The 27,912-nt window shown below is 41.1% G+C and overlaps 1 protein-coding gene across 2 annotated transcripts in view; it reads left to right on the top strand.

The window, feature by feature from the left end:
- Positions 1-20,430, top strand: part of PARM1 (prostate androgen-regulated mucin-like protein 1) — a 116,749-nt gene extending 96,319 nt beyond the window's left edge. For both annotated transcript variants that reach the window (XM_003832320.5, XM_014344643.4), the window contains 2 exons: positions 4,226-4,304; positions 16,487-20,430. In XM_003832320.5, coding sequence (XP_003832368.1) covers positions 4,226-4,304; positions 16,487-16,571 — 164 coding nt within the window. In that variant the 3' untranslated portion in view covers positions 16,572-20,430. The remainder of the gene's footprint in view (positions 1-4,225; positions 4,305-16,486) is intronic.
- Positions 20,431-27,912: the final 7,482 nt, after the last annotated feature.

The raw sequence follows: 27,912 nt of genomic DNA, 5'->3' as shown, positions 1-27,912 counted from the left end.
AGAATGGACTAATTCATTCCTAAAAGAACTCTCCTCCAACTAACCACCTTGGTCACTGATGGGGACTTTCAAGTGCACAGTGAGAAGGGCAGGGGGCTGGGGAGGTGGGATCATAGATGTAATCATAGGAGTAGGTACTCAGGTAAGAACTGGAGCAGGTGATTCCAAGGTGAATAGGTGGTGAGTCAGCTGTGTGGAAACTTTTTTAGGACAATGATTAGGGTAAAAAAAAAATTTCTGGTAATCTTTTTTAAGCTAAAAGTATATTTGTTTATTCAACATTAAATACATGAGTTAAGTACCCACTGTGGGCCAAAGATGGTGCCTTAAGCTAACAGTGCACAAAGAAATGGGAAGAGATGCAAGATGGCCCTGAATAGAAATGACCTAGGGAAGCACATAAACATAATACAGAATGCTTGAAAGAAATTGATGCTGAGATCTGAGAACACAGAGCAACACTGTAATTTTACCCAGGGGTGTCAGGGAAAACGGCTCAGAAGAGTTGATATTTAGCTAGATAGTGAAGAAGAATAGGAGCTGGCCAGGCTAAGAAAAGTTAATGATTAAAAATGCAAAACCAGGATTAAATAGTACTGGGTCCAAATGATAGTTCAATCATTTACCACATGTAAAACCTTAATCTCTCTGAGCCTTAACTTCCTCATCTATAAAATGGGAATAATTCTGCCCACCTTGTAAAGAGAATTAAATAAGATGATAGCTGTACAGTTTTGTGCATAGTCTCAGCCCAAAGTAATCATCTGCAAATGGTAGCTATGGTTATTCTTTAGCCCATTTATTCTGGTCCTGGGCCATTAAAAAAAGTGGCAAAATGCAACCCTGAGGAATTCCAGACTTCAGGGAGGCCCAAAATTCAAAGAGGTTTTGGTTCACAGGCCTTCACCAGCCCTCTGGATAGGCAGAACATGTTGGTAGAGTGAAACGTGCTAGCACAGTGGAATATTCTTGTATCTGGGATTATAAAATATATAGGTAAGTTTCCTTCAGTTCTTAATTTCTGCCCATTCCAGGGCTTTATAACATGAGTCACACCCAGTCTCTAACTCACAAATCCCAATGAGGAAGAAATGAAACGCCAGCCACCTTCCCCATGTCTCCACTCCCAGTGGACTGCCCGTCAGTGTCCCACACCTTCCTCATAAGCCAGAGGCTCCCCTGCCCCCCAGCCACAGCTTCCTCATTTTTTCTGTCCCTTCCTCATATTGAAAAATGTAAGAGGAGGAGGAGGAGGGGAATTCCAGTTTAGTTTAAACAGAACTCAGGGGGAAATGGCATTTGTTTTCACAAGGAGGAAATAAAGCCTTTTCAGTCACCCTATAAAGTTGTGCTAACATGGGCTCAGCAACCCCTTCATGTTCTCAAACTGTGATGCCCTCAGGTGTGGAACTTCCCAGGGCTGATGGTTACCAGCTGCTTCTGAAAGCAGCCACTGCTGTGGAGGTAACAGCAAGCTCAGGATACAAGATCTCCTAGGCTTAGGGCCAGATAAAGGTTTTCTGCTTTTGGAGGACTCTTGTTCCCATGGCTGGCATCCACTGAGAAAAGCCAGTGGGTAACAGAATAGTTAATACAGTGGTTCAAATATTTCATTACTATCTGTTTTATCTTATACCATTTGGCCTTATATTGGGCTGTACAAACTCTTAGAAGTGCCCCTTTGCCCAGCTGCCCTCAAGGGCCCATCAGGAGGAAAATAACTGGCTAATTCCAGCTCTGGTCATATAGGCTATCTTCTGTGGACATGGAAGAGTGACATGGAAGAGCCCCATTTGAAGACTGGGGGTACACTTGGAGCTAGAGAGCCACCCATCATATGGAGGAGAAGTGGTCACTCTATCACTTACAATAAAAAAAAAAAAAAAGATCACACTTTAGTTGGAGAACCTGCCTGATTTATCTTTAGAAAGAGGTGGTATATAAATAAATTCAGTAAATCACAAAGTTGGAGGGGACCCAACTGCTTAAAGTTAGAGAAGAATCTTTGAAAAAAGGCCAAACCTGTGATTTCCTATATTAAACTATCCCTGGAGCAAGAAAGAAGAGTCTTGCAAAAAAATCAGCTATATTCATTCTTTTCTTCCATTTTTTAAAAGGAGAAATTAAATTAAAAGGTCAGTTTTTTACACTGCTCTTAATTGCAATGACTGTATCTTTTTGAATCTTAAAATACTCCCATCACCTTACCCTATGGTTATAACCCTCCTTTCATAAGCTTTTAAAAGAGCTATTACAAGGCTTCAGTGAACTTTGAATTGTTCTAATTTCAACACAGTTTAGAGGCCAACAAGCCAAGAGGAGCCTTTCAAAGTAGGAGTGGAGGTTTTCCATAAGGGGAACTGACCTCGGACTTTCTCTGCTTGACCCAGTCTGCACATTTGAGCATTCAGTGCCATAATTCTGTCTTTACAATAGTAAAAAGGAAAAGATAATTATTCTGATAATTATATTAATCTGGCTCAAAATGATTCCAGGAGCAAAGAAATGGATCTGTGAGTGTTCAGAAGCTTGTAAGCTCTGAAACGGTTGAATATGATCAGTCTTCGCAGACATGACAAGCTCTGGTCTTAGTCTTAATGTTAGCAATGATTTTTTTTGGTCTCTCTTTTAGAAATTATAACCAGCAGGATCATGGATGTCTGATGTAGCATTCTTTCATCCAGAGCTTTTTAGAAGTTACTAAAGAATTAACAAGTGGACTGATTTGCTTCTTAACTGTGCTACAATTCTTTTGGTGGGAAGGCTAATAAAACGAACAGTAACAGGAGCCGTTCATACCAGCAGACAAAAATAAATAAATAAAAGAAGAGATACTAAAATAATCTACAGTGATAAATCTCCAAAAATATGGGGGAGATTCATCACTTTTGAGACCTAGTACACAAGAGATGAGAATTGGTCCAGGATCATATATTTGCATAGCTCTTTAGATTGGTACACCTGGCATCTCATTTAATCCCCTTAAAATCATGCAAGATGGATAGAACACTCTTATTCCTCTGTCTCAGCAGGTAAGTAGTATAAGAGTCGTCAGGGTTAAGTAAATAGTTCATGGTCACACAGCTACTAATGGTTGAACCACACTCGAATCCACATATTCAGACTCCACATCTCTGGTGCTCTTTGCAGTGTGTTTAAGAGTCCCATTCATTTGTTGAAGTACTAGTAAATAATTTCCCAGTTGCCTAAAAGAGTAAATGGGGTCCCTAACACCAGCTTTAGTGCCGAAAACTCACTTTAAGTATTAGGGGACAAGAGCCCAGTTGATTCTTGCCATTTTTAAGGTGAAATGAAACTAAAGTATATTCATTATTAATGCAAAGCTCACACAAAAAGCATGTTGTGCTTCAAAGTAGTATTTGGAGGAGGTGTGGTTATTCTTACAAGGGTACATGCTCAAAGAGTTTTTTTAAACTGCCCATTAATAGTTGCTTTTGGAACCAGATTTCAAACTACAGAATAAAATACTCGCGTGACTTTATATTGCACCAAGATATTTCTACAAACAAAAAATAGTGTTACCTATCAGACCTGACCTTATTCTATATATCAAACTTCACTTTAGTCTCTATAAAACCAAGTTTACTATTCAAGAATGAAAACTGAACATATTTCCCACAGAGGAATGTTTTAAAATGCTTTGACTTGATTGCCTCATTAAAATTAGTGCATTTCCTACCAAGACGACCCTTTTGAAGTGGATACTGCCAATATTTTTATGAAAAAACCGAAAAAAACATTACTTTGCACTGACCCTTGAATAAAACATCCGAAGTCTCTCAATATTTCACAAGTAATAGAAAGATGAGGCAGAGCCCATAAAAGAAGAAAATAGGACATCAAGAAATCTAAAACCCACTACCCCTGCAAACAACAGCAGCAACAACAACAGATTGATGTCATTCTTAAAAAGATAATCAAAATATGACTAAGTACTCCTCTCTAAATTCCAGGCCAGCCAAAAAGTCTTGATAAATATTGACCATTTACCCAATTTCACCTGCATAAAAAGTGTTTTGGTAACAGAATTAAAATCCTGGGTTTTATTCTAGCTGTGAATGTCATGCAGAATGATCTGAAGTAGCTTTTCCCCCTTTCAGAGAAAAGATGGGATCAGGCAGAAGGTGGATACTATGCACGCCAAAGTCACATGATGCCCCGTATCCTCATGTATCTTCTTTTCTGTGCCCTTCCTCCTTCACAGGCAGCATTGCCGCCATTACCGTGACAGTCATTGCCGTGGTGCTGCTGGTGTTTGGAGTTGCAGCCTACCTAAAAATCAGGTGAGACGCAGCTTACTCTTAAAAAAAAGGGATTCTGTTTTGTTGGGCTCTGGGCTGAGCGCTGTTTTGCTGGATACTTGTTCCTTGATAGGTATCTTAGCCCTTAGAAATATTGGCAGAGAAGTGAAAAATGGCGGGTGTACTCCTACACCACACAACACAGGTATAGACGTACAGTATCTGAACCTTGGCAAAGTAGAAGAAGCAAGCTGAGATATACATCATGATGATGCAATGGAACAAGAATTAACGTGGAGTCGGGAGACTGAAGCCTAGGCTCCCTGCCCCGAATGTACCTCATTACCCTGGGAAAGCCACATGCCTCCTAAAACTCACCTATTCTCATCTGTGAAAGGGGGTAGAAGGGTGGGATCGATGGTTCCTAAATTCTGATGTTCTGAATACTGAACTGTGGATTTGTACCCAATCTGTTAATGAGGTTTTCATTGATTCCAATGCAAAATGTAAAAAATATAAGGAAGGTGTGGCATTTCCTATAAAACCATTTTTTCCCCTGAGATTATGTCTTTATATTTTTGGCTTTAAAATATATTTTCTCCTATGAAGTGATAGTAGCTGAGATTTTACTTTCTTTAGCCTAATAGGAAGTTGCAATACTCTGTGAGTCCTCCATTTTTGTTTTCTATTGCTCCGTGAAATCAAGTCTCAACACCACATTACTCACAGTCTCTGAGTGTCCTTCCAGCTGTAAAATGCCAGATGGCAAGTGACAGTCTTATTTCCTAGTCTGTGCAGTGCCCATAACAAAGGACAGAAAGACACAAGCTGCATGGTGAGCACACTCACCCTTGACCTCCAATTCGTTCTCCTCCCAGGAGCCAGAACCATTTCTATGCAAGCTCCTCTGCCCTGTCATTCCCTTCCTGAAAAACCCCAGTGGCTCCCCTTGCACTGAGAATTAAATTGTAACTCCTCAGCGTGGCCCTCAGTCATCCTGGACCGTGCCTGCCTCCCCTTTTCCAATCATCACATCCCTCTCTCCCTCTGAAGTCCTGAACTTCAGTCACTCCAGCTCCCTCCAATTCTTAGGACACACCAGGTTCTGTCCTTCCTTCCCCAGACCCTGCAATCTTGCTACTTCCTCCATGTGATGCTTGTCTTCTAGCTCCTTCTCATGCTGTGTACATTGACTTTCATCTCATTTCCTTTGAGAGATGTCCTTTCCAGTTTAGAGCCCCTGTTATTTACTCTCTTAGTGCCTTGTTAAGTCTATCCTGGATGTGACCACTGTCTATTATTTTATTTTATTGCTATCATTTTGTTTTTGTATATGTGTTGCTTGTTTATCGTCTCTTTTCCCCACAAAAAATGTAAGGTCCTTGAGGACCTGGATTTGTCTGTGAGGACACTGCTAGGGACCAAGACGGTGCTTGATATATTGAACAAATGACCAGTGAACCATAAGGACACACAATCCCATGGGCACTGTGGCGTACACACACAGACACCCCTGACTTGTCCCCCAAGCAGCCATGTTTCTTCCTCAAGAGGCTGTGCCACCCTGTCCTTCCCTCCTGCCCTTGACCCCACGTGGAGCTCATGGATATGATTCCTCATCTCAGAGCACATATCCACTCTGCTGCTGCCTCCTCTCATCCCCACTCGCCACCCAGCCCCACCCAGTGCCCACTGGGAGCGCTTCCCTCCTCCTTCCCTTTTATCTCCCTCCATCTTGTGTTCTAAATGTGCATCAAATCAATCTCGATAATGTCAAGTATGAGAGTGCCTTGTAATATCACCTGCGTCTACGATACAAAGAACAGGAAAGCCAGGTTTTGAAGAGAAATTGGAATTAAAGGGCCCGCTTGACCTGTTTCTAATAAAACATTTTATAAAAGCATCCAGAAGTTTCCCCCAGATTTAAAAAAAATATTTATCTTCATTAAGTCTGCATGTCCTTGAGCACTAAACTTAATTTTATAAATTATATCTTACTGAATGGTTCCTTTTTCCATCTGGTTTAATTATTAGTTTATTGCTGCAGATACACCGTATTTTAATTACGAGTTAAATTGGCTTTTATGAACTACTCTGGGAACCTCGTTTCCATTTTATAACAAAGTATCTGTTGAAAAATATGTTCTGCCCCTCCTTCCCAAAAAGGAACTTACACATAAATTTTAGAGTCATTTTAGAATCACCAACGATGAGTTCCTAAAAGGCTACATTATCAAGAATACGACCTTCACTGAAGTGTGGAGTGAAATAGAAACACTTCCTTCTTGCTACACACTTCCCCAAAACGGTGCTGAAATAACTGGAAGGACTCTTCCTCTTCACTTTGGCAAGAATTCAAGTTTACCACCTCTAAACCCACACTGGCTATAGGCAGGCAGTCTAAAACAGTGATTAACAATTCAGACTCCAGAAGCAGGGAGCCCTCAGTTCAAATCCTGGCTCTACTACTTCCAGCACTGTGACCTGGGCATGTCACAGAGCACCACTAACCCTCATTTCCCTCACCTGTAAAATAAGGGCAGTAGTTTCTACCTTGTAGCATTGTTTGGAAGCAAGTATATAGCACTGCCAACATCATCATCATCATCAAAGTGGTAGACTGGAAGGAGCCCCAGGAAGACAGTCCTTGATAGATAGCTGTGGAGCGTCAGCCATGTGCCAGGCCACATTAGTGATGTGACACAGTTCTGCCATCACAGTACTTACCATGTTTGGAAAATTTTGTTAGCAGGCCATTACAATTTGCTCTGATGAGTGCTGATTAAAATTTTATTTTAAGCTATATTTTCCCCAGGCGTTCAGAGCACCAGATAAATTAAGTAAATGATTAAATTGAATAAATCATTATTCTTCTTCCCCATACAGCTTCTGTCTCCTAAATGTAGTAAGATATACAGTGGCATAAATATAAGGTTGCTATTTATCTATTATGCTACTTAAGTTTAAGCACTATAAACTTAAGAATGGATACAGTTATTAGACCCTTAAGGGGTTTCAGAAACCCCCTAAGGAAAGCCCCTTTCTGCTTCTCTATTAATTATTTTGGTAAAATGATAACATAAGGAGATTAATCGTTGTTATGAATCTTAAGGCTATGCTAAAACCCCTTCAGCTGTTATTTTGCCAGGTTGTCGGAAAGCCCCATTAATCGTTCATCAAAAATACTTTAATTGACCTGTGTGTGTGCATGTATGTTCCTAAGGATAGGCTTTGCTTTGGTTGGGAACTTACTCTTCTTTCTTCATCCCAGATTTCTAAAAACAATAACATAACAAAAGATCTGTTTTCTGTGGTCTTTTAGCTTGTTTGGCTGGAGCAGCGAGTGACTAAAATCACAACCCATAGGGAGCCATTAGCTTCTGACCTGCAACCGTGGGATATGGCCCTGGCCCAGCCAAGTTCTCTGCAAATACAAGGGGAGAATCTGCTTGAAAAGGCAGCCTCATGATCAGAAAAATAGAATGCTTGGCAAGCTCTGCTAACAGTGGGTGGGGACTTTTCACCTTTCTTCCCAAATCCTCATTTCCTCTAAAGGCATTGTAAACTTAAGAGCCATCTGCTTTTCACACTCCCTTTCTCCGGGGACCCATTACCCCTAGTTTTGTCACAATGACCCCTGCCTGGAGAACCACATCTTTTGGTAACCTGAGCCACTTTTGGATGTGACTTATAAAATGAACTGCCCTGAACCCAGGGCCCTTCTTGGTTTATGACCCCACCTTTTAACCAGCAGCAGTGTGGTGTGGAGGGAAGAATGTGAGCTTTGCAGTCAAGTTTAATGCTGACTCTTCTACTTACTATTTAGGCGGCCTTGGGCAAATTATTAACTCCTTGATCCTCAATTTCTTCAATCTGCAAAAAATAGAGTTAATAATATGTATCTTTCAAGGTTGTTTTAAAGACGAAATGAAGTAATGAATGCAGAGTAACTGGAGAGACTAGCATGGTGACTAAGATCATGCACTCTGGGGCAAGTTTTCTTTTTTTGAGTCGAAGTCTCGCTCTGTCGCCCAGGCTGGAGTGCAGTGGCGTGATCTCGGCTCACTGCAACCTCCACCTCCCGGGTTCAAGCAATTCTCCTGCCTCAGCCTCCTGAGTAGCTGGGACTACAGGCACACACCACCACACCTGGCTAATTTTTGTATTTTTAGTAGAGACGGGGTTTCACCATGTTGACCAGGGTGGTCTCGCTCTTCTGACCTGGTGATCCACCCACCTTGGCCTTCCAAAGTGCTGGGATTACAGGCGTGGGCCACTGCGCCCAGCCTGGGGCAAGTTTCTTAATCACTTTGTGCTCAGTTTCTTCATGTAAAATGAGACTATAATAATAATAGTACCTAACTCAAGATTGTTACAAAGATTAAATTATGATACATATAAACGTTCAGTGCCTGGTATGAGGTGAGGATGATGGAAGGTCAATTACTGTTACTGCTGTAGTTGTTAGAACAGTGCTTAGCAAATAGGGACTCAGTAAACTGGTAACCACCAACACATAGGCTGTGAGGTTGGGAGCACAGTCTCCATCCTACCATTTCCATTCAGTAGGCGTAGGGATTCAAAGGACAGGGGACAGAAGGAGGAGGAAGATGGCACAGCAGCTCATTTCCTAATTGAATATTGATATGGCGGTCTTCCATGTTCCTGTTTGGCAGTTTCGTTAGTGCTATTCTGAAACGTCTGTGAAGTTGAATCCATGTTACACATTTATAAATGGAAACTATCTCTGAGCAGTCTTTATGCCAGGGCTTGTTTGCAACTTTAAAAGAAAGCAAAGGCCCTGTCTGCCTTTTGCAGAACTATCTTTAATTAGTGATGATTGAAGAATGAGATAAGTCTGTTTTGATTTGTTTAAGTTGGCTCAAAACTGTTCAGCCAAGACATAATCTCCCTGCACAGGAGACTGTATCTGCTAAGACCAGTGATGTGGATGTTGCTGTAATTAGGTGTGCTGGTGACCCAGACAGACTACATGGGCTGTTCTCTTCACAAAAATAAATGCAATCTTGATTTATAGACACAACAGGACCTGTCTTTTAAGACGTCTTGTTAGAAGTCACCTATTTTGCTTTATGTCTTCTAGTGATTGCAGGTTGTACAATTGGATTCCTTCTGGTTGTTAGAGTAGGCCCAGCCAGCCATAAAGGCCAAGATCTTCTAGAATTTGTTATACACAGTTGACTTTTTCAGGTCACCTTTTGGAGTTCTGTAGGTCTTGTTTACTCAATTTTCTCCCTCAGTGGTTCTTAAACTTTAATGTGCATAAGAATCAATGGAAGAGTTTATTAAAAACACAGTTTCCGGCCGGGTGCGGTGGCTCACGCCTGTAATCCCAGCAATTTGGGAGGCCGAGGCGGGCAGATCATGAGGTCAGGAGATCGAGACCATCCTGGCTAACACAGTGAAACCCCGTCTCTACTAAAAATACAAAAAAAAATTAGCTGGCCCTGGTGGCGGGCACCTGTAGTCCCAGCTGCTCGGGAGGCTGAGGCAGGAGAATGGCATGAACCTGGGATGTGGAGCTTGCAGTGAGCCGAAATCGCACCACTGCACTCCAGCCTGCATGACACAGCGAGAAAAAAAAAAAAAAAAACAGTTTCCTGGGTCTCATCCCCATAGATTCAGATTCAGTAGGTCCAGGTGGGGCCCTTGCATTTACATATCTAACTAGCTCAAAGGTGATGCCACTGCTGCTGGTCCAAGGATCACACTTTGAGTAGCCCTGTTTTACCTGCTTCTAACACTCCAGTAGCCCTGTTTTACTCATTTCTAACACTCCAAACACACTCTCTGCTGTAGAGTTTCCCAGATAGATTGCCCTGTTGTTTCATATATATTTCAGATATGTTGCCCTGTTTCAGATATATTGCCTTTGTAATTTTGAACATGCTGATCCCTCTGTGAGAGGTGTTTGGTTCACCCCTTTCTCAATCTGGCTAATTTCAAGTCGTCCAGCTCAAGAGAGATCTCCTTTGGGAAGCCTTCATTCACCTTTCCATACTGAGTTCCTTGCTGTGCATGCTTCCCTCATACCATGTGCTTCCCTGTACTGCAATCAGTGCATTCTCTACCAGTTTCCTCCACTAGAACAATATCAAGCCCCTGGCAGTACCTGACGTATAGTAGTTGCTTAATGAACATTTATTGGATGAGTTCATGAGTCTGAATAGGAAAGTTTGGGGGTACAGCAGTAACATTCGTTTACTCCTAATCAAGAAGAACCAGGGTTTGGGGAAGGGGAAGCCATGGGAATCTGTTAAACCACACAGATTTTTACTAGCTACGTCGTGACACTGAGCTAGTTTACAAATAAACAGATGTGCCAATGTGTAGACCTTTTCTGTGATGATTGTCTGCCAATAGTAATGCCATCTGGCAGATAATTTTTTAAATAAACAAATATGACCTGCCCCTTCAAAGCAAAGGTAATTATTTCAAGATATGCTTGAAAGTAACAGCTTTTTAAAAGAAACCCAGAGTCTGGAAAAAAAAGGATTTTAAAAATAAATATTTGGAAATATTCCCATCAGTGAGATTTTTGTTTAAAAGATGGAACTGATAGGATTCCTTAGTTGTGATACTCACTCTGCCACTAACTTGCTGTTGTAACTTTGGGTGAATAAAATAAATTGTAATGATTTCAGTTTTCTTAGCCCCAAAATTGTGGCTCACAATATTAATTTCTTAGTTTTGACAAATGTACCACAATTATGTATCAACATTAGTGGAAGCTGGGTGAAGGGTATACGGGAAATCTTTGTACTATCTTTGCAGCTTTTCTCTAAATCTAAAATCATTCCAACATACAAAGTTGTTTTTTTTTTAATTATGACTCAGTAGCTACCACAAAGATATATTGTTTGCTTTTGCCTCAGGGCCTCTGTACTTGCTGCTCCCTCTGTCTACACGGTATCCCTCGGTTATCCACATGGCTCATCCCTCATCTCCTCTATGTGTCTGCTCAAAGATGTCTTAGTGAGACCTTCCTGATCATCATATTCAGAATTACAGTCCCCACCTCCTACTGGGAACTCCTCACCACCCCACCCACTTCTTCTATTTGTTTTCTCCATGGACTTAGTAACATTCACCATGTTATTATTTGTATATTATTTACTGTGTCTCCCCACGTAGAATGTAAGCTCCCTAAGGACAGGGATTTTGATCTGTTCAGTTTATTAAGGTATCAACCAGGTGCTAGAATAGGGCCTGATAGATGGTAAGTTTTCAATGAATACTTAAAGAAGCCAGGCAGGAAATGATAATCAGAAAAAAAGAGGAAACGATGGAAACAATGAAAAGGAGACAGTGACAGCTGCATCAAACAGTTTTGTTCATGGACAACAAGAGTCTAAGGCTTAATTACTCATGGCTAATGAACTGAAAGTTCAGCTGCATTTTTCCAGCACTAAGCCATGTCTTAATCATCTTTGTATCCTTCCATATTTCTTCATATCCTTAGCACATGGTAAGCACTAATGATTGAATGGCAAGACTTGCTTGACTAAAGAGGAGAGGGCTTTGTGGGGCATAGTCATAAATAAAGGTGGAGACTTGTGGAGAACTGGGGCTGACCCTTGTAAAGGACAAGGTGTTTCCTAAAATATGTTTTGTTTCAACGCAAGAAAAGGGACACTTCACTCATTTTCAAAGACAATAGAGTTTCATTAAGTATTGATGCTACAGTTATCTTTAAATAGGTACCATTTTGCAGTGTTGGAGAATACCTCAAGCCACAAATGTCACCACATCATTTACCATTTGTCACCAACAAGTGGTCACCAAGTAGGGGCAGGGAGTAGGGAGTGCTGCTTTCTATTAGGGAAAAGCCACTAGAGAAAGAGAGCAATGAGGGAAGAGTTTAAAAGAAATCATTCTTCATTTTTCCCCCTCGGGTTTTAATTTGCTTACTGCACCATATGATACAGTAGAATCACATTGACAATAAGCACAGTGCCATTGATTAACGGGCTGTGAGCACTGTGCTAAGGGCCTTAAAGCCACATCATTGCATGCTAGTCCAGCCATAATTCTCTTTTCCCTTCCTATGTTTAAAGTCAGAACAGTGACTTTGACCATCAATATTCCTTATGGGATGTTTTCATTTTTCCAATTATACTATACAATGAATTTCCATGGGCCATATTAATCCTAGCTGGTATTAGCCAAACCCCATAGACACTCCATATACACTATCTATGCTGCTGCATATAAGCAGTTATCATCAAATATTTATAAAATAACCATTATATCAACAGCAACATGTTAGGTGTTTCAGGTAGTTAGAAGAAAAGTAGGACATAGTCTGCCCTCAAGAAGTTTACCATCTAAGCAGAGCCAAGACACAGCAAAGAGAAAACATGGCTATATTGAATCAGTGCCAGTCTTTATTAAGACTTTTAGTAAATAAAATTGCTTTGACCTTACAATGACATCATTCATCCAGATTGCTGTTCAGGTTGAAATTAGATGAAGCAATGTTGCCTTATAAAGCAAGCAAAGAGACCTTGGTTTCATTAGCAGCACTACCATTAAATAACATTGACAAAGTCACCTAAATTCCTTGGGTCCCACTTTACTTATCTTGAGAATGGGAGTTGCTTTGTTTTTTTGGTTTCTGATTGTCTTTTTTTTTTAACCTCATACACTATGCAAATGCCAATCTGAAAACCTCCCCATTTCCATCCAAAATGTGCCATGATTTAAGAGGTTCTGACCTAGAGAGAAGTTTAACATGCTCACTAATTATTGTCCTCTTATCACACGTACAAAAAATGTGTTTGTCTTACTCTTACTACAATAGTATCCAATTTGTCCAAACCTGGCTGGAATCCCAGTACACCCAATTTTTCCTGTTTAAGCTCGTTAATATGGTAAATAAGCCCTATGGGTTCAGTACATTCCCAATTTTGGTTCATCCATAGCTCTTGTATATCTTTCCTCACTTATCAGCATTTTACTCAACTCACTGTTTCTTTAATGGGAAGGAAAAAAAAAAAAACAAAGTAAAGGCCAATCTTTTTCCTTTATTTTACTAGTGTTTGTATAGGAGGTGTGTCTTACAGTATAGGAGATTCAGATATAGCATTAACCGAATAGTCTTGCCTAAAATAACCATAGCCAGTAAACCTGACAGCCAGAAGATTTTCAATCCTCTAACCCCCATTCCAACATACTAATAAACTTTAAAAATTCAAATACAATAACAATCATGTAAGAAACTGGTTTTATAACTATGCCTGGGGTATAGTTTCAAGAGTTCCCAGTGGGAGGAGGTTCATTTTTCATTCAATGACATTTTTTACTATTTGGCAGATTCACCGTGTGCTTGTATAAGATTTATTATATTAAAAATTTAAAAACAATATTGGCCAACATTCATTGCACATTTACTATGTGGCAGGCCTTTTATATTCATTACCTTATTTAATCCTCCTAACAACCATAAAGCAATTTTTTTTAAAGTTTCTCCATTTTATAGATGAAGAAACAGGGGGTTAAAAACTTATTCAAGGACATACATTTATTGACCAAACTCACATTTTATGGGAATAAAAATATATGATAGAGATAAAAATTATGTGAGAAGTTCAATTACCATACAAGGTGAAGCAGGAGTACCCTATCAATAAAGGAGCATGTTTATTGAGTATATTTTGCCAGGCTTGTAGCAGTAAGTTATGCTGAAATTTAGGCAGAGCTCCAGGGCTTTAGTTACCGGATTTTAACTTGTTCATTCTACAGCTTCCATTTCTCAACCATCCTGTTAAAGGATTTGATTGGAACTGGAGGTTTCACATTTGGGGAGAGTGTTGGCCATAGACAGCCCATGACCTTTGTTTACCAAAACTACCTCCCTTATTTCTATAGATCAAAGAAGCAGTGGTGTTTCTGGGTTTCTATTTATGGTCTCTTTCATTCCCATACCCACAGAAATAAATGTGAGCCTTTAGGGAAAGCAAATTGTGGAACATCTTCAGGTTTTCAGGTACATAGATTAGGTCAGCTGAATCAGCCTTCAGGACATAAATCAGAATTTTGAAGGCTAAGAGTTTGAAACAAGCTCAGCAAAGGTCTACTTCTTTGCAAAAAAAAAAAATTGTCTTTTTGCAAATACCTGGCAGATGTAAATAAGCTTCAAAATTGCAATAGCAATTATTTTAGCAACAGATATAAGTACACCAAATGCTTTTTGCACCTTTGAATTGTGTTTTCATTTTGTTTAATTTTCACATCTAGCTGAGATAAAAATTAGTGGGAGTGGTCATTTTTTGTACTGTATCTAGCATACATGATTTCCAGTAGCAAGGTATAATAATTCATATGCTAGCATGAGCCTTAGAGGTAACAAATGCTCATTTTGTGATGCTCTTCTAATCCTGCCATTAGTTTTAGTCTTAAAATGACCATATTCCTTTCCAGGGAGCTCCCGTCTTATGAACAGATCAGTTTTGGGGGATCTCTGGATTTATTTTTTCCAATCACTGTTTCTTTCATAAACACGTATTGAGGACTTACTGTGTGTCAGATATTCTTCTGGGTGCTGGAGTTAGAGCTAAGAATAAACACACCAGGCAAATAAATAATCCATACCTGCATGGAGGTTACAGTCTAGTTCTGGAAGAGAAGCAATAACAAGTAAATTATATAGTATGTTAGAAGGTGAGGAGTACTATGAGAAATATTAAGCTGGGAGTCTGGGGTGGGGGTTGAAAACTTAAATTGAATTGTGTTTTAGTCCATTTTCACACTTCTGATAAACATACCCGAGACTGAGCAATTTACAAAAGAAAGAGGTTTAATTGGACTTACAGTTCCATGTGGCTGGGGAAGCCTCAAAATCATGGCGGAAGGCAAGGAGGCACAAGTCACATCTTATGTGGATGGCAGCAGGCAATAAAAAAGAAAGCTTGTTCAGGGAAACTCCCCCTTACAGAACCATCAGATCTCATGAGACTCATTCACTATCATGAGAACAGCACAGGAAAGACCCGCCCCCATAATTTGATCACCTTCCACAGGGTTCCTCCCACAACATGTGGGAACTGTGGGAGCTGCAATTCAAGATGAGATTTGGGTGGGGACACAGCCAAACCATATCAAGTTGTTAAGGAAGGCCTCACTGAGAAGGTGATATTTGAGCGAAGACTTGAAGGAAATGAGAGAATGAGCTGTGTGGAGACCTGGAGGACAATTGTTCCAAGCCAAGGAAACAGTCAGTGCAAAGGCCCTGAGGCAAAGGTGTGTCAGGCATGAGAGCGAAGAGAAGGAGACCAGTATGGTTATAGCAGAGGGAGCAAGGGTCCTATAACAGGGGCTGGTATGCTTAGAAAAGTAGCTGGGGCCAGATCCCATAGGGCTTTGCAAGGCATTTTAATGATTTGGCTTTTACTCTGAGATGAGGATCCATTCAAAGGTTTTGAACAGAGGAGTGATAACAATCTGATTTCATTTCTTATAGATATATGATTAATTATGCAAGAGGGTCTCACAATTAATTATCCACCAAATTCTGCTTAACCCATATTGCCATTCAACTAAGGTGCTAATGAGACTCTGAGAACTTGTGCTCTAAGTGCTGGATTTAGATAATGGAGATGGGGATTTGGCTGACAGCTCAGTTGGATGACTTTGGGCACTTCAATTAACATCTCTGAGCCCCATTTTCCTTGTCAGAGAAATAAGTTTAAACTATACCTGCCCCATGGCCTTATTTTGAGGATCAAGTAAAAACTAAATATAGAAGCACTTTATAAATTATAAGACAATATAAATGTCAGGAGAGGTGGTGATAGCAACAGTGGTCGTGGTTGTGTCACCATTATTTCAGGGAAAATTAAGCCCAGAACCTAAGTCAGAATGTTAGGAATGCAAGCTTCCCTTTCCCATGTCTTCTTATTAAATTACTATGGAAATGGGGCCTCCTCTTCCTTCCCCAGCACTTGGGATCCAGAAGACAACAAGGACTCAGATGATCCCAACAGAACATGCCAGTCAAGATCCTAGCAGGAAGAGTTGTCACTGACAGGGTGTTTGGTAGACCGGGGCCTCCACGGTGGGTGGGTCTGCTGTCCTAGTGAGAGCGTCACACCTTTCCCTCTCCCTGGCCCCATAAGCATCCCCAGTTCAGTGCAGGGCATTATGCTGTCCTCAGATGGGCAACTTTTCCAAGTAATCACAACCCTCTTCTGTTTCTCCACCAGGCATTCCTCCTATGGAAGACTTTTGGATGACCATGACTACGGGTCCTGGGGAAACTACAACAACCCTCTGTATGATGACTCCTAACAACAGAATATGGCCTGGGATGAGGATTAACTGTTCTTTATTTATAAGTGCTTATCCAGTAGAATTAATAAGTACCTGATGCGCATTGAACGACAATCTTAAGCCCTGTTTTGTTGGTATGGTTGTTTTTGTTTTCCTCCCTCTCCTCTGGCTGCTACAACTTCCCCTTTCTGGTACAAGAAGAACCATTCTTTAAAGGTGAGTGGAGGCTGATTTGCAGCTGAAGTGGGCCAGCCTTGCACCAGCCAGGCCAGACCACCATGGTGAAGGCTTCTTTCCCCACTGCAGGACCCACTTTGAGAAGGACCGAGGAGGAGGATTTGGGTTGTTTTGTTAGGGGTTACTTTCAGGGGAACATTTCATTTGTGTTATTTCTTAAACTTCTATTTAGGAAATTACATTAAGTATTAATGAGGGGAAAGGAAATGAGCTCTACGAGGATTTCACCCTGCATGGGAGAGAGCAGGGTTTTCTCAGATTCCTTTTTAATCTCTATTTATCTGGTTGTTTCTGACAGGATGCTGCCTGCTTGGCTCTACAAGCTGGAAAGCAGCTTCTTAGCTGCCTAATTAATGAAAGATGAAAATAGGTAGTGCCCTGGAGGGGGCCAGCAGGTCACGGGGCAGAATCTCTCAGGTTGCTGTGGGATCTCAGTGTGCCCCTACCTGTTCTCCCCTCCAGGCCACTTGTCTCTGTAAAGGATGTCTGCTCTGTTCAAAAGGCAGCTGGGATCCCAGCCCACAAGTGATCAGCAGAGTTGCATTTCCAAAGAAAAAGGCTGTGAGATGAGCTGAGTTATAGAGAGAAAGGGAGAGGCATGTACGGTGTGGGGAAGTGGAAGAGAAGCTGGCGGGGGAGAAGGAGGCTAACCTGCACTGAGTACTTCATTAGGACAAGTGAGAATCAGCTATTGATAATGGCCAGAGATATCCACAGCTTGGAGGAGCCCAGAGACTGTTTGCTTTATACCCACACAGCAACTGGTCCACTGCTTTACTGTCTGTTGGATAATGGCTGTAAACTCTTTAAAAACAAAACAAAACAAAAAAGAGGCACTAGTCTATCTGCAATTACTCAACGAGGCATTTTCATAGGAAACAGACTATGATTAATCCATTTATTCTTCCCACACACTTACCTTACTAATTCTTCGCTTTAATAAATGAGCAACCCTGGGTATAGTCTTAAAATTCTGCACAATAAATTTTGAGAAAGAATTGTTCCTCTTTGTAGGTATCTGTGTATTGCAATCATTCTCAACCAGGAGGTGATTTTGCCCCCTGCCTCCACCCCAGGGACATTCAAAAATGTCTGGTGACACTTTTCATTGTCATGACTTGGGGGTGCTACTAGAGGCCAGGAATGCTGCCAAACATTCTACGATGCACAGCACAACCTACAACAGCAAAGAATCATCCACCCCAAAATATCAGTAGTGCCGAGATTGAGAAGCCCTGATTTATCACAATGCCCACTGTGACAGAACAAGACACTCACAGATTATTGATACGTTTTATTTTTAACAAAATGAAATGATGTGTTAAGTTTTTATTTCCAAAGTGTTTAGTTTATTGGCTGATGGGTTGTTCTTGGTATGCATGGTGACCTTTTTATTTCTGTGTGCTTCCTAAAGAGCTTTATTTCATGGCGACAACTCTGTCTTCTTGTAACAGTTGATATTAGCAAGCAGCATCTTATGTCCTGATTTCATGTAGTAGAAAACAAACATTGGGTCTGACTTCAAAATGTGTTGTATTGTCCTACAGTGTCATAAAGAACCTGAAAATGAACTTTTGTTTCTAAAGTTGGACCTTGCTGCCATGACTGTTTAGTTTACAGAAACTTGACCCCGGCTCGTCCTGTCTCTGGCTGTGGCCCGGCCAAGCACTGAAAACCCCTCTGGTCTCAGAGACAGTAGGGGCAGTGCCACTTTCTACAACCTGCCAACACACACTGGAGTAATTCTGAAAAAAATTATTCCTAAACTCTCTAAGTGCGGACGGAGAATGAGCAAGCACCAGAAGTATTTTACAACCATAGTGGGTAATGAGGAGGGGGCTTACTGGAATCGTGATATCTCTGAATATTGAAAACAACAACTAAAAAAGTGGACCTTCTCAGAAAAAAAGGGCAGCAAATGACCAAGGGCGCCCCTTCTGGCCGTGCTTGGCTTGAGTAACTGTCTTTCTTTCCCCACCCCCATCACAGGGCTTTCAGTTTGGCAAAGGAAAAGCAGATAAAAACAGAACATTCCATATGTTTCTTTCTCCATCGGCCAAAAACATTTTGACACAATGTTTGTGAAACACCTTTGGAGAGGTGCACTTCTGAATGCTGCCTCTGCCGTAAATCCTGGGGCAAGGGATCAGCCTCTTCCCAGGAACCATGGCCTTCTATAAACCGTGAACTCAAGCAGGCATTTTTTTTTTCTTACCGAAAGGCTGCTATTGTGCAAGGGCACATAATGGGTCTGTTGCTCTTATTGGCTTCCAAATGTGCATGGCAAAGAGAGAGATGTGGGCCTAGAGCAGATATATTCAGCAAGGTGACAGTTTCCCATAACAATTCTAACACTTCTTATCTTATGTGAGAATAAAATATTTAAGGGTTGAACCTTATTTTGCCAAATGTATCTTTTCTGCTTTTGAATTGGGCAAAAGATTTTAGCAACTATATTCTACAAATGTTACTTATAACACACACACACACATCTGAAATATATGCCGAAAATTGACGTCTTTGACCTCAGGGAGAGCACCTGTCCAGGTCTACCTAAAGGAAATGGCTCCAGTGGGTCTAAACAACCACATCCTATCCATGGATAGGTCTAGTCATAACACTTTAGAGAGAATGTCAGAGCAGGAGGGAGGCAAGCCGCCTCTTCTCGGCCATCGACTGCAGATGATGAAAGAGCGGGATTCAACTTTGTTTTCTTTTCCTGTGGCCCCAATGAAACCTCTGCCCTCCCTGCACGTCTGTGTCTTCATTTCTAAAATGGGGGTGATGCTTTCATATTGACCTCACCCCATACTACCTCACAGATGTATTGTGAGGATTTATAAAATTATGTCTATGGTATTTTCAGTTTCTGGAGAAAAATACTTATAGACAGTTTAACTATTACATAGATATATAAGTGATCTCAGTTTCTTGTTTGCTGTGATACTAATGTGTTGTTTTAACTTATTCCATAAAATGACAGTTGTGTCCTAGCCACATGAGACAGCTGTCTAAGCTCTGGACTACCCCTTTGTGCAGCTGAATCACTGCAGGGTTGACCATGCCTGGTGCCACAGCCATGGTTTCCATTTCTAGATGAAAGGATGGCCTAGGACATAGGTCTCAAAGACTCTTGGATCAGAATCAGGAGACTAGGGAAAACAGGATGGATACCTGAGCACTAACAGCAGTAGACGTAGACCTCTGTCCTTTACCATCTGAGGTCTTCTGGATTCTTTGTGGGGTTAATTTTGATTTGATGTCATCTGTTTGCCCTTCATCTTGCTTGCAAGTGTGCATGGTTCAATCCCTCACATCCAGGAAATGAATTTTGCAATTGGGCCAGATGCTAATTTGCACGTTGATTCACCTTCTTTTCCTTTAAGCCTTTTTTTTTTTTTTTTTTTGGCAAATGAATGTACCATTTCAACTTTGATTTTAATAGTGCTAGTTGATATTGGTAATAATGCTAACCAAGAGATCAATGCCAGATTTTTCTCTTGGGGTAAGTTAGCTGAAGTCATTTAAAGATGGAAAGGTGGGAAAATTCTTTGATATTTGATGTCATTGTATCCACATTTGTTGTAAGACATATTGCATACCAATTACAATTATATCAATTAAAGTTGATAAAAGCTTCCATCTGGCTGTGGGTGATTCACATTTTGATATATTTTGTTATTCAAACCACTTGATTGATAGGCTCAATACAACTCATATTAAGTAGTTTTGACTTGTTCTTAAAGAAAATGTATCCCACACCAGTAAATATTTTCTGCATAGCAGAAAGGTCTTTCTGACCTTGAAACAGAATTGAAGAATGTCAGAATTGAAGAAACTTGTCAAGAATTGAAGAATTGAAGAAACTTTTCAAGCAGTGATTTTACTCTCAAATATACTCTGGACCTTATAAAATAGATGTAAAAACAAACACTTTGATTCAATGAGTTGATAGCAATACATAATCAAGTCATATTAAAGTATATTGGCATTAGTAATACATTTGACATTTGCTTCACTCCCCTTTAAAAATTAAATTCAGCATACTCATCCTTATCTGACAGTTAAATAGCAGGCAATTTCAGTCATCCAAAATATAATTTCAAACCCCAAAAGCAAACTAAAGATGATTCTGATTCCAAAGAAAAGAGCAGCAGCAAAACCCATTCATTTTGTTCCATAGGAAAGGAAGGGATCACCTGCAAGCTAGAACTTGTTGATTAGATGATGGATATAAACTTGAGGTCAGGTTTAAAAGGTTTAGTTACTTGGTCAGATTTCATAAGTTTAGTTACTTGGCTCCCAGTGACATAGCATGGAGGATTGACTGGGAAGAGTCAAGATATGGAATGAGGATTGAGCATGAAACAGGCCCTTTCCATTAATTATTTGGTCATTTCTCGAGGAGCATTTCGTGGGCACAAAAGCAACTAAAAACCCTATTATTTACTCCCCCAAAATTCAATAGCACTCTCCAATAGCTGACTATGTTTTGACTTCTGTCAGAAAGCACTGAATCATAAATGACCTTTAAAAACACTGATCATGTTGGGAAAAACCTATAAGAGGCAAGATGCCTTCCTTTAAAGGACCTAGTCTTTGGCAGATGTAGACTACATTTGCTGCACCAAAACACGATTAATCAGTTTGAGTCAACAAATATACTGAGTTTTTATCCTAAGCAAGATACACAATAATTACTACAAAAACAGAAGTATAATATTCTTTAGGGAACTTGGGTGTCTGTGAGCATTATTTAGTGTAATCCTTGCATCTGCTTTAGCGGTCATTACATTATCTCCATTTTACAGATGGGGAAACTGAAGTTCCAGAATATTAAATTTATTCATCCACATATTGAATCCTTCTATGTACTCTGTAATGAACAAGATAGTCCCTGTCCTCCAAGTATTTACAGTTTAGTAAGTGGAAGAGGTGGGGTTCAAACCATGTCCATCTGGCACCAGAGCCCTTGGTCTTTTACCACCCAAAGGACTGGTGTCCAGTGTAAATCTAACCTGGGTCTTAAGACCCGCATACCTGCTGCTCATATGAGACCTTCTGCCCCTTGCAAAGTCCCTCTCAGCTATTTCAGGCAGTCTCAAGGGTGTCTAGCATGCAGTCCAGAGCAAGCCCAGTCAGCTCTTAAAGCACATATCCCCTGCCAGACACTGTCTCTTTCTGCTGACTCCCACATCTATGGCTGTGTTCTCTGCCAAAGGGGAGACTGCCTTCCCTCCTGTCCTGTCAGGACACCAGCACAGAGCCCCATTGTCTCACAGAATTTTGGTGAAAATCTCTCCTAATTTCAACTTGCAGCCTCCCTGCTCTTCCCAAGAATCAGATATGAATTCATGGCAGCCTAGACTAGAGATGCTGCCCTCGGAGTCTCTCCCTGATCTTACCCTGAGATTCCATCACTGGGCCAACTTGTCTTTCCTCAGGGTAGTAATAATATTGACAGCTTATTCTCACATAGCACTTACTATGAACTAGATACTGTTGTAAGAACTTTACATGGGTTAACATCCCTATGAGATAGATATTATTAACATCTCCATTGTACAGAAGAGAAAACTAAGGGCCAAAGAGGTGGAGAAAATTGCCCAAGGTCACACAGCGGTGGGGCAGAATTGAAATGGGGACCATGGGTCTCCAGGGTCCATGCTCTGGACCACTCCCAAGCCAAATTTTCACTCCATGCCAGAGATTCTTGACATGTACGTGCTGCTGCCCATCAAACATGCCCAGCCATGTGAGACAACCTGAAGCCAAAGTTGGGCATCCAATGCAGAAGCAGCTTTCTTCCTGAAGAAGGTTTCTAGAGTGGCCCAAAGGGCCTATTTTAAGGGCACCCACAGCTGGGCAGCTCTGTGGTTGAGCCTTTACATATTCATGTTTGTCAGGACGGTGGCTTGGGATCTTTTGAAAGCAGTCGCACCCTCAGAACTGATGACCTGGCAGACTGTGAGTTGTCTCTGCCTACACCATGGCACTTCCAGTCAAAGTCACTCATCTGACAACCACCAACTCAACAGCAGGACACTCCAGGCTGACCCTTCCCTTGTCACCAGGTCCATACAGCAGCTGTAATGAGACAGTCTATACTACTGTCTTGTTCTCCCACTAGCCATTTCTCCCTCGGCATTTGGACAGAATTTGCTGCAACAAACACCACTGAGAAGAGTGTTGAAAAGTTCACATCAGTCATAAGCCACGTGTTGTCAGGTAGTGTGAGACACAAATGCTCACTGCCAGCCACTGTGCCAAGACATTCAGAGGTTCGACATGAGAAACCAAAAAACTGCTCTGTGTATTTCTGGAATATATGTTAAAAGTTTTAATACAAAGTTGTGGATTTCATATAAAACTTAGTTTCTTATACGGACTTTGAGAGAGCAGGAGAAAAGATTAGGGAAACCACCAGTAGATAATTGCTAAAATGCCAGGGTTTCTGGAAAATGGCCACCATCTCAGGCTACAACAGTGAAGTGAATGATTCTCAAGAGCTCACTGGAAAGTCACACTTGCCCACACACCTGATGCAACTGTTTCTGAAGAAGAATGGCTTTGCCTTTTTTCCATCTTCCATATCTTGCCTGAGAACCTCTCATAGACAAACTCTAGCCAGAGCCATAAGGGAAAGAGCATTCTGAGAAATGTAATTTCTGGCTTCTCCTCTGTATTACAAAGATCTTAGAAAAGGTGATAATGCTGAGCTAAAAATAAGCAAATAATCACAGGCCACCTCTGTTACCCCAAATGAGAACTTGGCAAAAAGTCAATAACAACAGTATGTTATCTGTAACATTATGCAACTGTTCCTTACACAACTGAGGATGCACACACCTTCTCCCTAAAAAGAAAGACACATCATTCCATATGTTGCTTTTATCTCTGGGAATGTTCATGCCTTTCCCAGTTCAGATGCAGTCTTCCTTTGATACCAAATTATAGGGTTAGTTACTTTAACTCACTTTATATTGGACAGAAGGGAATAAGGACAGAAAAAGAACTGATTTATACACACACACATATACATATCAAAGCAAACAAGAGAATATGCATAGTTACTAAAGACTCCCTTTTACCCCTAGTCATATGACCATATTGGTATTTATAACTTTCTTCTTCCACTGATCATTGCATGTTCATCTTGTCCTCAGTCGACATTTCATTTCGTCTTGGTTCTTTATGTGGCAGGGTGACTCAAAGCTGCCTTCAGAATATGGCTAACACTTGGGTACTAGAAAAGAAAAAGGGAGCTGCTAAACTGAATAATGTTTCTACCACTGAAAAGAAAGACCAGCTCACATTGCATGTAATGTTCCAAATACACTCCCCTTCCTATTTTCATTGTTTTTTTCCTCTCTCCTCCCCCATCCTTCCAGCCCACCTCACCTACCCTTACCAAAAAGGTAAAGAAAAAGTGGAGGAGAAAATAGAGAAGGGATTCAGAACCATTCTCAGCCCTTGGCTTGATGCCTGAAGAGCCATGGACCATTCCATGCCCGCATCTGCCCACTAACTCCCCCCAGGTCTCCTATCTCTGCTTGAGCTCTTCTGAGAAGACCTATGCATCCTTCAGACAGTGAGGAGTTGATAAAAGACATGCCAGGAAGTGTGGGGGAGAGAAAGAACAAGGTTTTCTTAAATGTATTCACTTCCAACTTAGAAGTGCCATGAGCCATTTCATACACATTTCAGGCTGCAGATGCTTTTACTGAGCCACTGATAACAAGCTCTGGAGCTGATAAGCAATGAAATGAAATACACTTAACTTTTATAGGATGAGTAATCCTCAATGACAATTAATCTCACGTCCTTAGGCCCAGGGACTGTCTGACGGGTTGTCCCATCCTCCTTCTGAACATCCATTTCTGGAAAGGAGCCAAGTTCATCAAGCAGCTCTACTCAAGGGAACACAACCTGAGGCCTTTACCTGTCCCCTTCTAAGGGTTTCCAGTGTAACCTACCTGCTGGCTTCTCCTCCAAAGGGTGGAGAGGCTGGATTTCATGTCTGTCTCCTATAGGCCAGTTTCATTGCTTCATCTATGAGAGTTCAGGTAAATCCCTGAGCAAGAATTTGGGGCACTGACCATCTGAGCAATCCCAGGGGGCTTGCAGGTGGCTTTTCAGTAAAGAAAGGCACAATCATTCTTTCCTAGCCTCCTTGATCTCCTAGAAACTTAGGCAGCTGGTCCTTGAAAAGTAACAGACTCTCAATCTAACCATAGCCAAAACCATGAGCAAAGAAAAACTGGTAGACTGAAAATTCTGACAACTTTATATCCTTTTTCCTTTGGTTTCTCCTATAGAGAAGCATAGGCTTGAGACACTGGATGTAAGAAGACAGGTGGCAGTGGGAAATCCAGGCTGCTACCTGATTACAGGCCAATGGGAGTTGAAACCAACAAGGATGTGTTTGTTCACAGAGAGTCTCAATATTTGCTCTCCTAAAAGCCCCATAGATTTCTCTAAGGAATGGCCTCTGATGGAAATTACAGTGTTGGAAGCAAAACATTCATTCACTCATCCCTTCAATCATTTAACAAACAGTATTCTTTTACACATTCCAGATACTTTCTTAGAAATTGCATATGATATTTAAGTGAAACAATAAAACAAGACATGACCTCTCAAAAACTCATCTTCAAAATGCTTTGAATCTGTTAATGAAACAGTCCAATCTAAGATTCTGTAGTGTATAATGGGCACCTTGGTAGAGCAATGTGCGGGGTACACCAGGAGCAAGAAGAGGATAAGGCCAAAGGATGTGAGAGCATCCTGATAAGTGTTTCCTCTCTTCCTTATTTCCAGATGTCTCTCTGATTCTCATGCCCCACCATCTGCCTAACTGACTTCCTGGGCCTGAACTTGTTCTCTGGGTTCTCCCTGTGAAGATCTATCCTTTGCCATCAGTCCCAGATTTCATCTGGGAATTTGATTTGTTCCTCCTAACTGACATGTTTGAACCAGGGGTATTGGCCTTTTCTAATCCTGGTCACACCCAGATCAACCCCTCTTTGAGTATCTGCCATGCCCAGCAATGCCACAACTGGAACTTGATATATAGTGTGTCTTTAACTGTGGAAAAACAGAGAAAGTAGTCATCTTTCTTTATCTTGCCACACTGTCCTATGGTAATAATTCCCTAATGATATCCAAAGAGCTAAAGTGGTTTTCTTGACTATGTTCTCTGATGAAAGGTTGGAGAGGAGAAGAGAAATGACATTTGTTGAATACCTGTTATGTGCCTACACAGGAGGAATTAAGATCTTTTCAGAGAGCAGAAAACTGAGGCTTAGAAAGGTTAAGTGACATTCCCATGGTTACACAGCTAGTAAGAGTCAGAGACTGAATTTTAACCCTGGACCTTCTTACTCCAAAATCCATGTTCTACCTAGGATGGAAATGCTTCTCAAACTCTAATGCGCATGCAAATTACTGGAGATCTTGTTAAAATGCAGATTCTAATTCATAGTTCTGAGGTGGAGTCTGAGATTTGCATTTGTAATAACCTCCCAGGTGGTGCTAATGCTGGGATACTGCCCCCAATTTTGAGAAGGGAGATAATACGTAAGTCGCAACCTTCTACACATAAGCCTGGTAAATCCAAAAGGCCCCACAGGATGCAGTTCTCAATAGGGGTGATAACACCACATCTTCCCCCAGGGCAACAAAGTGTGGCAGCATCTCTTAGTTGTGTTTTTTAGTTGTTACTATGACTGGTGTAGTTACTGGCATTTAGTATCTGGGAGTCAAGAATGCTGCAAATGCTACAGAGAAAGAAATAGTCTAGGTTGATTTGTTCAGGACAGTCCTGCACAACCCGGAATTGTACCACCTACAATTTTTACAGCATCCCCATTAAGAAACCCAGAACAGTAACGTGGGGAGGTGTGCACCACTGTCAGCCACGAGCCCTTTGGCTGCCTTATTTCCATGACTTTTTCTCAGTCATTAGAAACTCAGGTCTGCCCTCCAGCTGTTCTGTTCCAAACTGTCATCATTGACAGCTGCTCTGCAGGATATCACTGCACACACATGAGTGCATGTTGATGTCTTGCTAACTGAAACTCCTAAGTGTCAACAGAAAAGATGATCCAAGGTGGGCCTAATCAGAGAGAGGTGTGTTCATATATTTCTGTGTGCCTTCCAAGAGTACAGGGATGCCACTATTACTTAAAAGTGGACATTTTAGTAAACCATGTAGGCCAGCTGAAAAATTTATATCATTTTGCATTGCATGAGAATTTCAAAGGGTATTTATTGAAAACATAGGCAAAGTGCTCACATCTACTAAGCTTCTTCTCTATGTCAGGAACTGGGCAGGTTCTTTACAAATGTTATTGCTTTAGATCCATAGCATAGTGTAGTCATCATAGACTTAGACTACTGTGGAGCTACTGTGTCGGGGTTTGAATCTCAGCTGAGCTAATTACCAGTTGTGTGACCCTGAAAAAAATTGTTTAACCTCTTGTTTCCTCAGTTTCTTCATCTGTAAAATGGGGATCAGAATGGCATCTGCCTTATTAGGCTGTTATGAAAGTTAAATGAATCAATGCCAACAGCATGCTTAGAATAGTACCTGGCACAGAGCAAATTTACAAATATTGTTTCATTAGATCCACAGCATAATAAAATATTTCATTTAGAAATAATAAAAACATATTATTGCCAAATAAAATAGCCATGTAAGATAAATGATTTTCCTCATTTTACAGATGAGGAAACTGAGACATTCAAGTTGAACACAGCCACAGTGTAGTAGAATCTGATTAATCATAATGATAAAAGCTAATATTCACTGAGCACTTATTATGTGCCAGATACTATTCTAAGTGTTTTACCAAGATCAACTCAATCCTCACAATTACCCTAAAAGATAGGTATTTTATCCCCATTTTATTAATGACGGCACTGGCCTGTCTGGAGCAGCCCCTTGTGGGGATGCTAACTGCAGCCTGGGAGGCATGGCCGGGGCTGCGCTAGGAGGAGCTGGCAAGGCTGGGAACAGGCGGGGGCCCCACCCCTTATCCAGTTGGTGGGACAGGAGACCCGCATTCCCGGGCGCCGCCCAGCCATGGTTCTGGACCGAGGTATCACTGCGCTTTCCGGG

The sequence above is a fragment of the Pan paniscus genome, chromosome 3 (assembly GCF_029289425.2).
Source record: "Pan paniscus chromosome 3, NHGRI_mPanPan1-v2.0_pri, whole genome shotgun sequence".
NCBI lineage: Eukaryota > Metazoa > Chordata > Mammalia > Primates > Hominidae > Pan > Pan paniscus.
Note: the sequence above shows the minus strand (reverse complement) of the source record. Positions and strands in the feature narration are given on the sequence as shown.